The sequence below is a fragment of the Lycorma delicatula genome, chromosome 1 (genome assembly GCF_047948215.1).
Source record: "Lycorma delicatula isolate Av1 chromosome 1, ASM4794821v1, whole genome shotgun sequence".
Lineage (NCBI taxonomy): Eukaryota > Metazoa > Arthropoda > Insecta > Hemiptera > Fulgoridae > Lycorma > Lycorma delicatula.
In genome coordinates this window covers 244,742,043-244,756,495 of record NC_134455.1, presented here as the reverse complement: position 1 = coordinate 244,756,495, position 14,453 = coordinate 244,742,043, and the positions used below count along the sequence as shown (strand labels likewise).

The 14,453-nt window shown below is 29.9% G+C and overlaps 1 protein-coding gene across 2 annotated transcripts in view; it reads right to left on the bottom strand.

Moving 5' to 3' along the window:
- The window catches only part of LOC142330030 (uncharacterized), a 66,132-nt gene that overhangs the window by 20,515 nt on the left and 31,164 nt on the right, over window positions 1-14,453 (bottom strand). For both annotated transcript variants that reach the window (XM_075375052.1, XM_075375045.1), the window contains exons 6-7: window positions 6,627-6,750; window positions 5,043-5,143 (exon numbers count right to left, since the gene is read on the bottom strand). In XM_075375052.1, the coding sequence (XP_075231167.1) occupies window positions 5,043-5,143; window positions 6,627-6,750 (225 nt within the window). The remainder of the gene's footprint in view (window positions 1-5,042; window positions 5,144-6,626; window positions 6,751-14,453) is intronic.

The following is a 14,453-nucleotide window of genomic DNA, read 5'->3' as shown; positions in this document are numbered from 1 at the left end:
TTCCCATAGTTTTTGAGATAAATATAAATAAATAAATATATTCCTGGAATTAAAATATTCCAGGAATATTGTACAACCTTCAAAAACGTGCAACTCATTTAACATTTTCTCTGATGGTTACCCAATGACCTTCAAAAAAAGATCCAAGGTCATACATGTGACTACAAATTCCAATTTAAAATTTTCTGCTCTTTTCATTGGTGGAATCAAAGGTAGGTAATTCCATTTTAAAAAATCATGTTAACCTTGAAATAACGATCAAGGTCACTATGAGGTGTCCCCCCTCCTATAATGTTATACTACAATGCAATCATTGCATTATATATATATATATATATATATATATATATATATAATGCAACTATATTAACAGTTAGCTATTATAAAATCATAATTATCAGCTGTAAGTGAAATTGTATTGAAATCAATACACGAAGTCTGTAAATAAAGTAATGAGACTGGTTCAGAAAAAGCTTTTATTTACAATCCAATTAATTACACATGGACTATTTCACCTTCAAAATAGTTCCCTTGGGAAGCCATGCTATTCTTCAAAAGGTTTTCCCACTCTTCATAGCTATGTTGGTACTCAGAAACCTGAATATCCTTCAGATGGTCGGTTACATTTTTAAAAATATTTTCTATTGTTCTAAAATGGTGTCCTTTAAGGTGTTTTTTTAAAGTCAGGAACAGAAAAAAGTTGCAGGGACTAAAGTCAGGTGAATAAAGTGGTTGAGGAACTGAAGGAATGTTTTTCTTTGCCAAAAACTCATTAACTTAAGAGTGCGGTGTGAGAAGGTTCATCGTCATGATGCAGTATCCAGTTGTCTTTGATGGCTGGTCTCACGCGGGCAACTCTTTTCTGCAGTCTTTCAAGAATTTCTTGATAAATATATTGGGTTAGTCTCTGTAGGCAAAAACTCCTAACGGACAATGCCATTACTATTGAAGAAACAAATTAGCATAGTTTTGATTTACTCATTTTTGCTTTTTTGGGACGTGGTGAGTTTGAAGTGTACCACTCCTTGCTCTGGCATTTTGTTTCTGGATCGTACTCAAATACCCAAGATTCATCACCAATAATAACATGTTTTTTTAGAAAATCAGGATCAGTTTCAATTCGCCCTAGAAGATCGCGGCACACTTCCACCCTGTTGTTTTTCTATTCAACAGTGAAGTTTTTTGGTACCAATTTTGCACAAACTTTTTTCATGTCCAATTCACTTTCAAAATTTGATGGACTGTGGTATGGTTCAAATTCAATTGTTTTGCAATCTCTCGGATAGTTACTTACCAGTCGTACCACATCAAGTCTCTGATTCACTCAAAATTGTTGTCACTTATTGACGTAATGTTCTTCAACTGCGTGGATCATCCACAACTGATTCCCGGCCATCTAAAAATGCTTTAAACCACCTAAAACCTTAGGCTCGTGACAGAGCATCATCTCCATACACCCTTTTCAATTTTGAAAAAGTTTCAATAGCATTCTCACCAAGTTTAACACAAAACTTAATTGCACAAACTTAATTTAACACAAAACTTAATGAGCATCACTCATTTTTATTTGTTTTCTTCAGCCATTTGACTGGTTTGATGCAGCTCTCCAAGATTCCCTATCTAGGGCTGGTAGTTTCATTTCGGTATACCGCATATATCCTACATCCCTAACAATTTGATTTACATATTCCAAAAGTTGCCTGCCTGTACAATTTTCTCCTTCTACCTGTCTCTCCAATATTAAAGCGACTAGTCTTGGATGCCTTAATATATAGCTTATAAGTCCTGTCTCTTCTTTTAGTTATATTTTTCCAAACGCTTCTTTTTTCATCTATTTGCCGCAACACCTCTTCATTTGTCACTTTATCCACCCATCTGATTTTTAACATTGTCCTATAGCACCACATTTCAAAAGCTTCTAATCTTTTCTTTTCAAATACTCCAATTGTCCAAGTTTCTCTTCCATATAAAGTAACGCTCCAAACATATACTTTCAAAAATCTTTTCCTGAAATTTAACCCTTTGTATGCTTTGTATAAAATTATGAAATTTGCTCAACACTTAATTTCATTTTTTTTTTTTATTTTAATTTAAAATAATTTTTTCTAAAATCTGCAGGTCTGGTAGTAGTTCATTAAAACAAATTTTACTTTTTAAATATTTTATTATTAGTGCCACTAATAATAATATGTAAAATAATAATTATTGTTATTAAAATAATAATATAAAAATAAAAAAATATGTAAATTTTTTGATGTGATAAAAATTAGTTTATAAAATAAATTTTAGTCTATATTATAAACAAATATTATAAAATAAGAAAACACTAAAGTTACAAAAGTAAAAAAGTCACATTAAATTGAGCTGAGTATGATATACTTCGAAGCATTCGTCTGGGTGGAGAGCTGGCGTGGCTTCACATGTCTTGCATAGATATATAGTTTCTTTCCTCAATCCTTTCTTCAAACACACTACACATCTTGCTGATCCTTTTTCCCTTTTCTTTATAAAATGTGTCTTTCCATCCAGTCTTTCTTAAAGAGGTCCTTTGGATGGTCATCCACAATGTCTTGAAGATGGACGAGCCCTTATTCTCTCAGCTACTAGAGATTGCACTAAACTCTTTCTGAAAACGAAGTGGCTTAGAGATTTTTTCTGGTTGTCTTTTTGCAGTTGTTTGTGCAATAAATAGGAGTTTATTATACAGACCTCTAGGACCCAAAAAAACATTTTCCGATACCACTTTTTCGTTCTTCTCATGAACTGGTAAAAGAGATAAAATGATCTCTTCGATCTACTGCCCCCATATGTTTTTTGTAATCCAAAACAACACTGGGTTTTGAAACTGGTAGATGATTAGGTAATTTGCTAGCTACATCAGTCACGTCTGACTTGCTGCCCCAATTTCCAATAACTGATCAAGCAGACTTGTTCTATCAGTGCCAAAATATTATTCAATGTATGCACAATGTAAATTTTATACAGATGAAGCATAAAATCCTTCTTAGATTGCATCAGAAATACCTAGTAATAATGTATGCCATTGTGCTGGCTGGTTGGACTTTGTTATAAAGCATCCTACACATTTCCTGGTGTATGCACACTTTTAATTTTTCCCTTTCTTCTTTCTAATCTGGAGCCTGTAACCCACTTTTTATTCTACGAGCAGAATACACTGGACCATTTCAAGGAATATTAAAATGATTCCAAAACACTTGCAGTGACGTCACATAACCGTCAATGTTTATTTACAGCAAAAGCACAGTGTACTACTTCCTAAATCCATTGTGATTTAACAGTAAAACAAGAACTACAATATAGTGATACTTTCATTCTCTCTATTAATCAATGATAATGTACCCAGTGCTGTTTAATTCCTCAATTCACTGCTGCACCTGTTATTTTATAATCTAATAATATACATTATACATTAATGTAATATTGCATGTGCATCAGCTCAAATTCAGACAATTACACAATCTACAAAGTCTGTTTAGAAAGAAACCATATATTTTTCTACAGAAGTATTTATTTGAATGCATATGGTAAAGCATGTTAGCAACTAGTGTGCATGTACATTTTTTTATAAAAAAAAAAAAAAAAATCGCAAATGGAGATTAGTGATGATTGATTTTAATACATAATTTTACCATGCACAAAGTGGCTGTAAAATTTGTCCCTTAGCTGGTTTTGCTTTAACAGAAAAAGAATTATTTTCAGGTTGCAAAGAACATGCTAGAGACCATGCAAAGAACAAACCGTTTTCCTATCTTCTTTAAGACCATAAGTGATGATGAACCTTGGGTGTACTACTGCAACCCAGAAACCCAAGCTCAGTCATCACAATGGAAATTGCCATAATCCCAACGCCAAAGAAGGCAAGACAAGTGTGGAAGTGCTGTTTCCAGCAAATACAAGGACCATTGGGTTAAGTGTAGGACATCACAAGTTGACTACTTTTAAGGTGACAAGGATATGAAGCCACTAATTAAGCTTTTTTTTATCGCCTATGGTTGTTCATGTTTGAACAGACTCATAAACATGAATATGAATACGCAAACATACACAATCGTGCTAATGTGCACAAAAAATGAAAGATTTTCTATTTAATTTATTATAAGACATTAATATGCTATTATCATTGTTATTTCCATTATTTGTAGATGTGCTTGACAACATGTAATTAACACTTTTCCAACAAAAACATTACAAACTTCCTTTCTAAATGCATGGTAATATAATTTCATAGAATTTTTTTGTTGACATTTTAATGCACCTTTAGGTAAGCATATTTCCATACACTAACCCAAAAAAAGATCTGAAAAAATTTATCAGAAGCACATTTTTATGTATTTAGAAAATCAAACATTTTTAATTAGTCATATTCTTTTTTTTAAGTGCCAATAATTTCCCATCATTAGCTACTAATAACTGCTAATAGCATGCAATGGAATTGTACCAAACACTGTTTAACTTGAGGTACCTAGCAAGATCAGTTTATCAAATGTGACTTTGACCAATACCATTTCAACCATACCCATACATCCTTTAATTTTTAGAATTACACTCTAAAACATTCCTGGTATTGTAGAACTATCAGTTGTAAGGGTTACCATATACAATATTTATCAGGACCATCTATTATTATAATTTTGACAATGTGAACATACCTTGCCCTTAAATATCTACTGCAGAGCTTGCTCCTAGCAATACTGTAAAAAAACAAAACTGACTTTTCGTGTTAAAAAGCAAAACTGACTTTTCGTTTTAACCACTTAAAAAACAAAATATATTTTTAAAAATAACAAAGAACATACATAAGTAAGGTGACTTGTATTTCCCTAAGTAATAAGAGACGGTTACTGTACTATATAAGCCATCTAGAGGTAGGCCTAACTAGCAAGGTGATCATCTAGGGAGTATATTAATGGTTTCTTTCTGAATAAGCCCCCCTCCAAAAAAATCAAACAATTGGAAAACCAGAATACCAAAATTTTGGTTTACTTCTAACTACAGTAATAATTTATATCAACTCTTAGTACCTCGTTTTCTTCTACTGTTTTGACGGAAGACAAACCTTGGTTTATAAAGATCAGAACTCTCATAACGCTGTGCTTGTTTTGAATTCATTGCCAAACGTCCACTGAAACAAGATAACTGATAATAACATAACACCATTAAACAGTGCATTCATTGTGACTTAAAGAGATCTCTTCAGTGTCTTAAAAATTATTCTAAGAAATTAGAATGAAAAAACATTTTAATTAACTCTCTTAGCAATTTCAATAAGTGGAAACATCATAATTATGACAGAAAATATTTTTTCAACTCGCAACTAAAAGATACATTTTACGTTTCAGTTCTTAAGTCACAAGAGAGAATAGTGCAAAATGAATTTTTTCACAGTATGCAATTTTTCTTCGTTGAACATAGCGTTCCATTTTTTCATCTAACTCATTTATTTGCCACCACACATTTCCCTTGTTTGTCTTCAAATTTCTAAAATATAAAAAAGTCTAGAACACAAAGGAAAACAATAATAATTTGACTATAAATACATAATTACAAAACTTAGTACAGACTAAGCCAACACAACAGGAAACTAATTGTTTTGATTTAACTGATGGGAGGTCATAGAGGCAAGTGATACTCTCAAATGTAATTGAAATCCACTTTAAGCGCACTTCACAAATGTCCCTCACACATAAGTCATACTCAACATTTCATCACTTAATGTTTTAAAATCAAAGTATATTATGAAAAATTTAGTAAAAAGATTTCTGGAAAGAAAACAAGTTAATTAAGAAACAACATTATAACAAAAAAAACAAGAATTTAATAATTGATTTTATTTACGAACATATTTATTATAATCAACACTCAACTCAAAACTGAACGAGCCACCTTGACTGCACTTATCTGACTGTCGCCTTTAATGCTGCTACCACAACTGTTATTGACAGCATCACTATTGGCTGCACATGTTACAACTCTTGCCTGTTGTTGTCAATTGTATACTGTTCATGCTTCAGTACAGCAAAGTTGGTTGAGTTCTTTGTAACTGTGTTTTTCTAAAATGCCTTTCAATTGAGGAAAGGGTCGGTAACATTGAAGTTTATGTGCAATCTGGAGTTTTTCAAGAAACACATCATATAAGTGGCATTCACATTCCCCAGATTTATCTAGTTAAAATTTTTCCTTTGGGGCTACTTGAAGGATAGTGTTTACAAATCAGATCTACACACTATCAATGAACTGGAGGCAAACATTCAACAAAAAATCAATGACATTGACATTTTGATCGGGTAACTCTGAATATCATCACTTGAGTATAAAGTACATCACTGCGCAGGATGCTCAATTCAAATCTCATTTTAACAATATTCCTTTAGTAAATGTGTAAATGTTTGCTAATGTAAACATAGAATTTAATTTAATTTATGTTTCAATTTTTTCACTTTTAAAAATATGTTACATGTCATAAGTATGTTACATTGCTCGCCCTATATTATATAATTAAAAACCTAAGGTCAATATATGAGAAAACAAAACCCGATAAGATATTGGCAACTGAAATGAACAGCTGTGAAAAATTGAAACAGATATGTTAATATAAAAACAAATACCTTGTTCTTGTAGAAGCTGAACGACTGTTCTCTTGTTGACTTTTAACTCTCTGTGGCAGTTCTTTCTGTTGTTTTTCTATATTTAAACCAGTAACTCTTGAATTCTTTGCAGGTAGACTGTTAACTAAAACATTCCATTGTCAATAAATGCATTAATTACTTGAGCAGTGTAAAAAGAAAAACAGTGAAACGCTATTCTATACTTGTATATTTAGAATTATGACAGTAACAAAAACAATACTTCCAAAATAAACATGAATGATGATCCTAATAAGGATTAATAAGTAAATGATAAATTATTTATTTATTCAATAAATTATTAATTAAGAGAAATATTAACATCATCAATATTTAACAAATTTAATAATTTAATTAAAGTGATAGTTAAATATGTTTTAATAATTTTACTCTCTGGAAAATGTAGAATCCAAATGATATTCAAAAAATTTGAATTCCTTTTCACAAAACATTATTTGGAACATATTCATCAAATTTTGAATCGCATATAGATTTTGATTTTTGATCATCAGATTGAAAAGGTTCTTTTACTTTAAAAACCTTTAAAAACTCTTTAAAAACTTCAGGAATAATACTGCCACTCAGAAAATTAATTTACACCACTTAAGACAAAGTACAAGTTAGAATTCAATACACCACAAACTTTATTTAACTGCAGATGATTTTTAACAATAAAAACTGGCTCAATTATCACTAATAATCTACACAAATACAAAATGGTTTGTTAAAGATTTAACAAAAAAACTAGCATTGTAGGAGTATAAAAGAAGCTTACAATGTATCATTGCATTATTAAGCAGAAAAGCCATGCACAGTACCAAATCTTTAGACATAAAATAAATCATAAACTTGTAAAACAATGTACTTCTCAAGTGAGTTCTGAAAAAAAATCTCAAGATCAACCCGGATATCTTCCTGTGCTTAATAACAATCACTATCCAGGAATCCAACATTCACTACCTGGGACTTTTTCTTTAATGTTTTGGTTTTTTAGCCAATCATAAGCAGTTTCAATTAATTGTTATTGACAGAATTCTAACAGAAAATAACTGTAATATCCATCGTACACACACTGTAACCCAGAACATGAGTTTCCGACTTGTACATATCAGAAATTTTTCAACTACATATTGCGTTGACAGTCCACTTCTCTGCTAATTGAATCACTACAATAATCAGAATTTATCATGCTTCAATTTTTTAAACTGGAGCTAAATTAAAAAATCTGAAATAAAGAAGCAAATAAAAATGTACAAGGCAAAGCACAAGAATACTGACTAGTTGGCTGCATTTTAAGAAACCAGAATTGATTAATTAGTCATAAAAAAAATACAGGACTAACAGAAAATAAAAACTTTAACATAATCAACTGCAGATAAATACAAAAAATGCAGCAACTTAGTTTTGAAAAAATAATAAAAATTTGATTTTAATGTACATATAAACATTACAATTTATAATTATGTTCACAAAATAATTACTTTAAGTGAAATTGGTTATTTCAATTAAAATTTCTAGCTCTAGGATAACACTAAGAGAGAACAAGACTTCACCTGAACACTTTGATGAAATCAACTATATTAATGACAATTTCAAACTGTTTTTTCCTTATTCAAAAATCTTTTTTTTTTAAATCCTAAGCAAATTCGTAGTCCATATTAATTTTAAAAAAAAAAAGAATAAAACTAAATTCTAACAGACAAAGAAATAAAATCTGTAGATTTGAAACATTATCATTTTTTATCAATATCATGCTCTTTTTTCTGATTCTCATAACACATTTTTAATTTGACAATATGTTACAGTACATTAAGAAATTAATTCCTCTAAATCTAAACATTATACTCTCTTTGTGATATAAGGATACAAAAATTAATTGTTTCAAGACTCATTTTGAGCAAATAACAAAAAAAATGTTTTTTATGATATTGGATTTTCAAGAAATAGAAACTTAAAATGTGTTTTGTTGTTAAAATGGAATATTTTAGATTTATCTTTTAGAAAAATGCGTGCAAGAAATACATAATTTGCTCAAGCTAATAAAAATTGTATTTTTTTTATTAAAGTGGTTTTATTTGGTACAATATTTTAAAATTAGACAGAAAATATGAAACCTGCAGAAATTTACACACAACACTTACAAGCACAAAACATTCAATTCCTCAAAAATGGTCACTCAGTTAAAAGAAAAGACTTTTCTTAGCTTTACATTTTAGTTTTTAAAATAATATCCATAACTTGTAATACATAATTTTTTTTAAAATTATGAAGCAGATTTGACTGAGTTGAAACAGAATCATCAGGTTAATATTAACTCAAAGGAATTGTTCTTATATAATGAGAGAAAAGATTAATACATATGATCTATACATGATATAACAAGATGTTTGCATTAATTTTTTCTTTTTTAATCACTAGGCATGAAAAGACCACGATAAATATATAGACAAAAGGTCAACTTTGTATGCATAGATTTCATCAGATATTAATTCAGTCAAACATTAATTTTAGATCATTTCAAAGATCTATCAGATTCTCATAACTGAGGTTCCTTTGGGGACGGCAAGTATAAGTGCCCAAACTGGTTCAACACCACTCACTTTTTTAAACTTTAAAATAAAATTTTTTAAAAGAACACTTAAAAATCACAATATTTTAATTTCTGTTAATAAAGAGCATCATTAAGGAGATTAGATAGTGGGGTGGATAACAGGAATCAAACTTTCTACACCATAAATTCTTTACTGGCTCTAAGAAGGATAGTTTGAAAAACAACACACAAAATATCAAAGAAAATTAATTAATAACAGGTTTAGCTTCAGAAGATAAGGGGTCCCAAACCTCTTTAATTTTTTACTTCAAGGTAGAATGCACTTTGAAAAAGGAAGTTTGAATATGAGGGGTAACTGAAGAGTAATGCACACTTACTAATAACTAGCAAGCAAAATGAGTGATTCAAGTGAAACAAAAAGGCATGAAACTACATTTAGTAAGCTGTAGAAGAATAGTTTTTACTTTTCAGCATAGTCACTATTTACAGCCATACACGTCTCCCAACAATAAGCTAATTTTTTCATCCAATTAATGAAGAACTCCTTACTTTATCCTTCATCTTCCTTCATCAAACATAGTTAAATGCTTTAAAGGTCTCTCTTTAAATTCAGGAATAAGTGACAAAAGGGAACAAAATCACACAGGGAACAAAATCTGGTGAGTATGGAGGTGTGAAATTGATTTTGAATTCCAACTTAACAAGAGGTATAACAAGAATGAATAATGTATGTAACCATAGCTGAAGATTATTTTATTGTAGGATTACCAGCTCAACATATTTTCAAATATAATTTATATATAACATATATTTTCCAGTGTTTTAATAATTCACAGTTGTTCCAACTTCCAAGTACTGACAAGTAGTTAGGAATCTCAGAATACTGTCAGAGGTTTTTGTAGAGGACTGTAATGAACTTTTTGTTGTCCACCAATTCATAGAGGTTCGATTTAGAATTTCATTATGGAAACAGCTCATAAACAAAGATGACTGTCATTAGATTCTTTTTCAGAATTAAAAGTTCAATCACATATTTTTAAACATGTTGATAAAGCAGGCAACTCAACTCCAAGACAAGGCCACTTACAAGGATACAATGAACAGAATCCAATGACCCTCAGTATGTTTGTAGAGAAGAATATAGAAACAAGATGGCAGAATGTGCCATTCTGAACAATGTTTTGTTCTCCCATTACATGCAACTGGGAATTACTTCTCAGGTGCCAATCCTACTACAGAATACCATTTATTTTTTATTTATCTTTGAAAATAAAATGATTTTTAAAAATTAATGGTATAATGCACTATTTCAATGTTTAATAACTGAGAAGTCAAAGGATCTATGCTGCAAGGGATCCAAAATCTGAGGGCCAATTAAGTTTTTATTGCCCTTAGAAAGCAGCATTTTTTAAAAAAAGAACAGTTGGAGTATTTTCAAATTGTTTTAATTGTGACTAAAGGGCCTGGAAATACACAAGGGCTTTACATATAAATATACCTTTACACCACTCAGATTTGTACTAATCATTGAACACAGAAAATATTTGGAAAAGAGTTAGTCAGAACGTGGCAATATTTAAAATTGGATTTTTTTTTATGTATGAGGAGCCACAAAATCTATGATGCCTGGGGTCAAAAAACTCTATTGCCCCAGTACATTTTTAGTGACCCCCAAAAAAAAAGAATACATCTAAATAAAAAAAAGGCTGGTCAAAAACAATCTCTTAAGAATGTACAAATGTACCAGTTTAAAAATTATCTATCACTAGGTTATAATTTAATTACAGTTTTGCAGCAGTGATCTTGCATGAAAAATGATGGTGGCATGATATCTAGCCACTAGAAACAAAATGACAGGCATAAACCTGGTCTTACATAGCGGTGAATATCTTCTCACCTGAAATTACCTAAAAATAATATAACTACACTAACAGAGTAGACAGATGGATTTGATGATTTTATTATATTCTAACACAATCAAATAAACTTTATTTCCTTTTTTATAGGAAAACTACCTTAAGTAAACAAATCATTGAAAAACAGAATATCATACAGTCAACAGCGTAAGTAGTACTTGGTTTTATGTGCATTTTTATGAAGAGTGACAATTGGTATAGTATTGATTTTTCAGATTTTAATGCAGCCGGCCTCTCCGTAGCACAAGTGGTAGTGTCTCAACCTTTCATCCGGAGGTCCCAAGTTCGAATGCCGATCAGACATGGGATTTTCATACACACTACAAATCATTCACCTTATCCTCTGAAGCAATACCTAACAGTGGACCCAGAGATTAAAATAAGGTTTTAATGCAAAAGACAAAATAGATATTTTTGTTACAGATTGTACAATTCTAGTGAAGTTTAACAACTTTAAAAATATTATGTATATAGACTAATCTTGTCTACCATAATCATGTACTTTCATTTAAGTTGCAATATTTTTTACTACTTCGTAGACTTCACGACAAGAATAATTTCCATTAGATTTCACTAAGAATTACAACAGATACAGTTAATTCATTATCAGGGAGACAGTCTGATTGTAAACATTACAAATATAAATCTAATTAAAATCAATAATGTCTTTTTTTTAAAATAATTATATTACACTAATTACATTATTTTAATTATTTTATTAATTATATCTAAAACCTTTATACATTTATGTTGCTAAAAATATAAGCGTGGTAGAATTGAATATGTGAGAGTAATGAAAATCATACTGCACTCCATTTTACAAAAACAACTCTTTCAGAAGAGAACAGCAATATAACTGACACAAAAACTCAAAGCATTATACATGAAAAGGTAATTAACAAAAACAGCTAAGTATTTTCCTACATAGAAAGGTAATGAACAATACACCAATCAGTACAGACCCAGCAAAAATTCCACCTCACTAAAACTGAATCAATATTAACAACGAAGCCACTGATACTTTGGAGGAGGGTTGTAGAAAACATAAGAAAAATTAATTAAACTTATCTCAGCTACAGACACATTACTTTGTACCAAACATCTCTTCTTAAATAAATACAATTTAACTCCAAAATATGAGAATAACTGACAATATGTCAATATGGTATTAGTTGTGGGTCATACACTGAAGTCAGACAAAGTATTAATTCAGAGTTCGAGGAGTAAACATCAGGAGCGATTAGCGTGTTGGTGTTTGTTAAGTGGTGAAATGCAGAGTCTTATTTTCGCGGTAGTGATTGATGGTAATTGTATAATGAAACGGAACAGTATTTTTAGGGAAACTTAACTTTGCGTTCGATGTGAATACATATCAACAGAGGATCTATACGCAGTCTATTATTCAAAATTTATTATTGGTTTATTATTCTTCATACATTGCTGTTTACGCCAACATCATGCCTAAATGTGGAGTTTATAATAAAAATATAACCACTAAACATAGTAAAATAGCTTGCATTGACTGCAAGACATTATTTCATGCAAGCTGTAAAAATATGAGCAAAGATAACATTTAATTGTTGATATTCAATAATGAAATTTGGAGATGTGAACATTGCGTTTTAAGCAAAAGTCTGAACTATTCTCTCCTTCTAGACTATGATGATCATAGTCCAATGGATGTAGAATCTAAAATTAAATCTGCAATTGATTCGTTGTATTCTATTATTAATGATTTAGATAATGAATGCAAAACAATACATTTGAAAATAGATTATCACAGACATTATCAAAGCATCACTATTTTAGATAAATATTATTTATACGATATTGATGATGTAGAATCATTTAGAAAAGAATTTCACAATGATTTATCAAAAATTAATTGTAATTTTTATATAACCACTAGAATTGATACAAGTTTAACTTATTAATAATTTATTAATTTAAAATATATTTGTTTTAATAATTAAAGAGATATAAAGGAAGTACAAACAACACTGAACACAACGTTTAACGTAATGTAAAAGCGTTGTACATTACAGTTGAACCTGAGGTTTCTATACTACTCATTCAGTATACACAAAAGATTGTATTATATTACACATATTACATATACATCTGAAAATAAAGTATCTTCTTATCCACATATGATGTGATAACTGGGTATCTCATTCTGAAGCTCAAGAAACAAAGCGGGGAGTGAACAGATTAAAAAAATTAACCACTCATGTGCAGAAGAGCTTCTGACAAAACCCAAAATCCAAATACATAATGATTATTGAATATAAACCATTAAATTGAAAATACTCTATTAAGATATACTGTAATACATACTAACATTGAAGAAATACTGATGAAAAAATTATCATCAGTTGATAATCAAACAATAAATTCTGAATATTCAACTCCCAAGCAATCAATCAAAAAATTAAACAACAAATGCTCAGTTTTTGTAACTTTTATAGTGCAAGTAAACAAAAACATTAAAGGTCATAAAACATAATTACACAGTTTAATGATTATATGTATTAGGTAGAGGTATTTTTATATAACATGATACATTAAAATAATTCATCTAATACTGAAAAAATAAAAATAAATTTTTTATCTTTTTTGCTATATCATTCGCAGTCTTCTCACGCCCAGCTTCATCTATTACTTGAAATATCCTCCTAAAACTTTTCTATACAAAACTTTCAGGGGTTTTACAATTACCTGATCTAAGAGAGCTGTGTTAGTCATCATATTTGATAGTAAAAAAATAATTCTGTGCTTTTTAAATTATAACTTGCTGATGTATGAGCTGTTAATTATCTAAAACTAAAACTATTTTTCTTTTCTGATTAATTTTTCAATCCATTCAATCAAAACTGAGAAAACAAATCACATATCACATATGCATTTTTTTGTAGTTTACAAACATAGAAACAACTAGAATTTTTGGATTTGCCAATAACTAGTTCTTTTTTATCAATTCCACTCATATTGCAAGTGAGGAGAAAAACTGTAATGCAGTCTTTCTGTTTTTTACCACCTGAGTTGTCATCTTTTTAAAACATAATGAAAAATCAGTAAGTACTGTGTAATACAACCTTAGTTCATTGCAACTGTAGATATCAGGTTAAATTTTGAATAAGCTATAATTCCTGAAATTTTAAAATTTCAGGAATCCAATGTTCTTACTCCAGTCGTCTGTAGCAGGTTGATCAGAATCCAATTTTCCCTCGAAAGATTTCCTGAAAACAATAATATTTCTCTCTTTCCAACAAAACAGCCAACCATCTATTAGTTGAAATCATAATCACCAAATTTTTTTGCAAATTGTTTTGCTTTTACCAT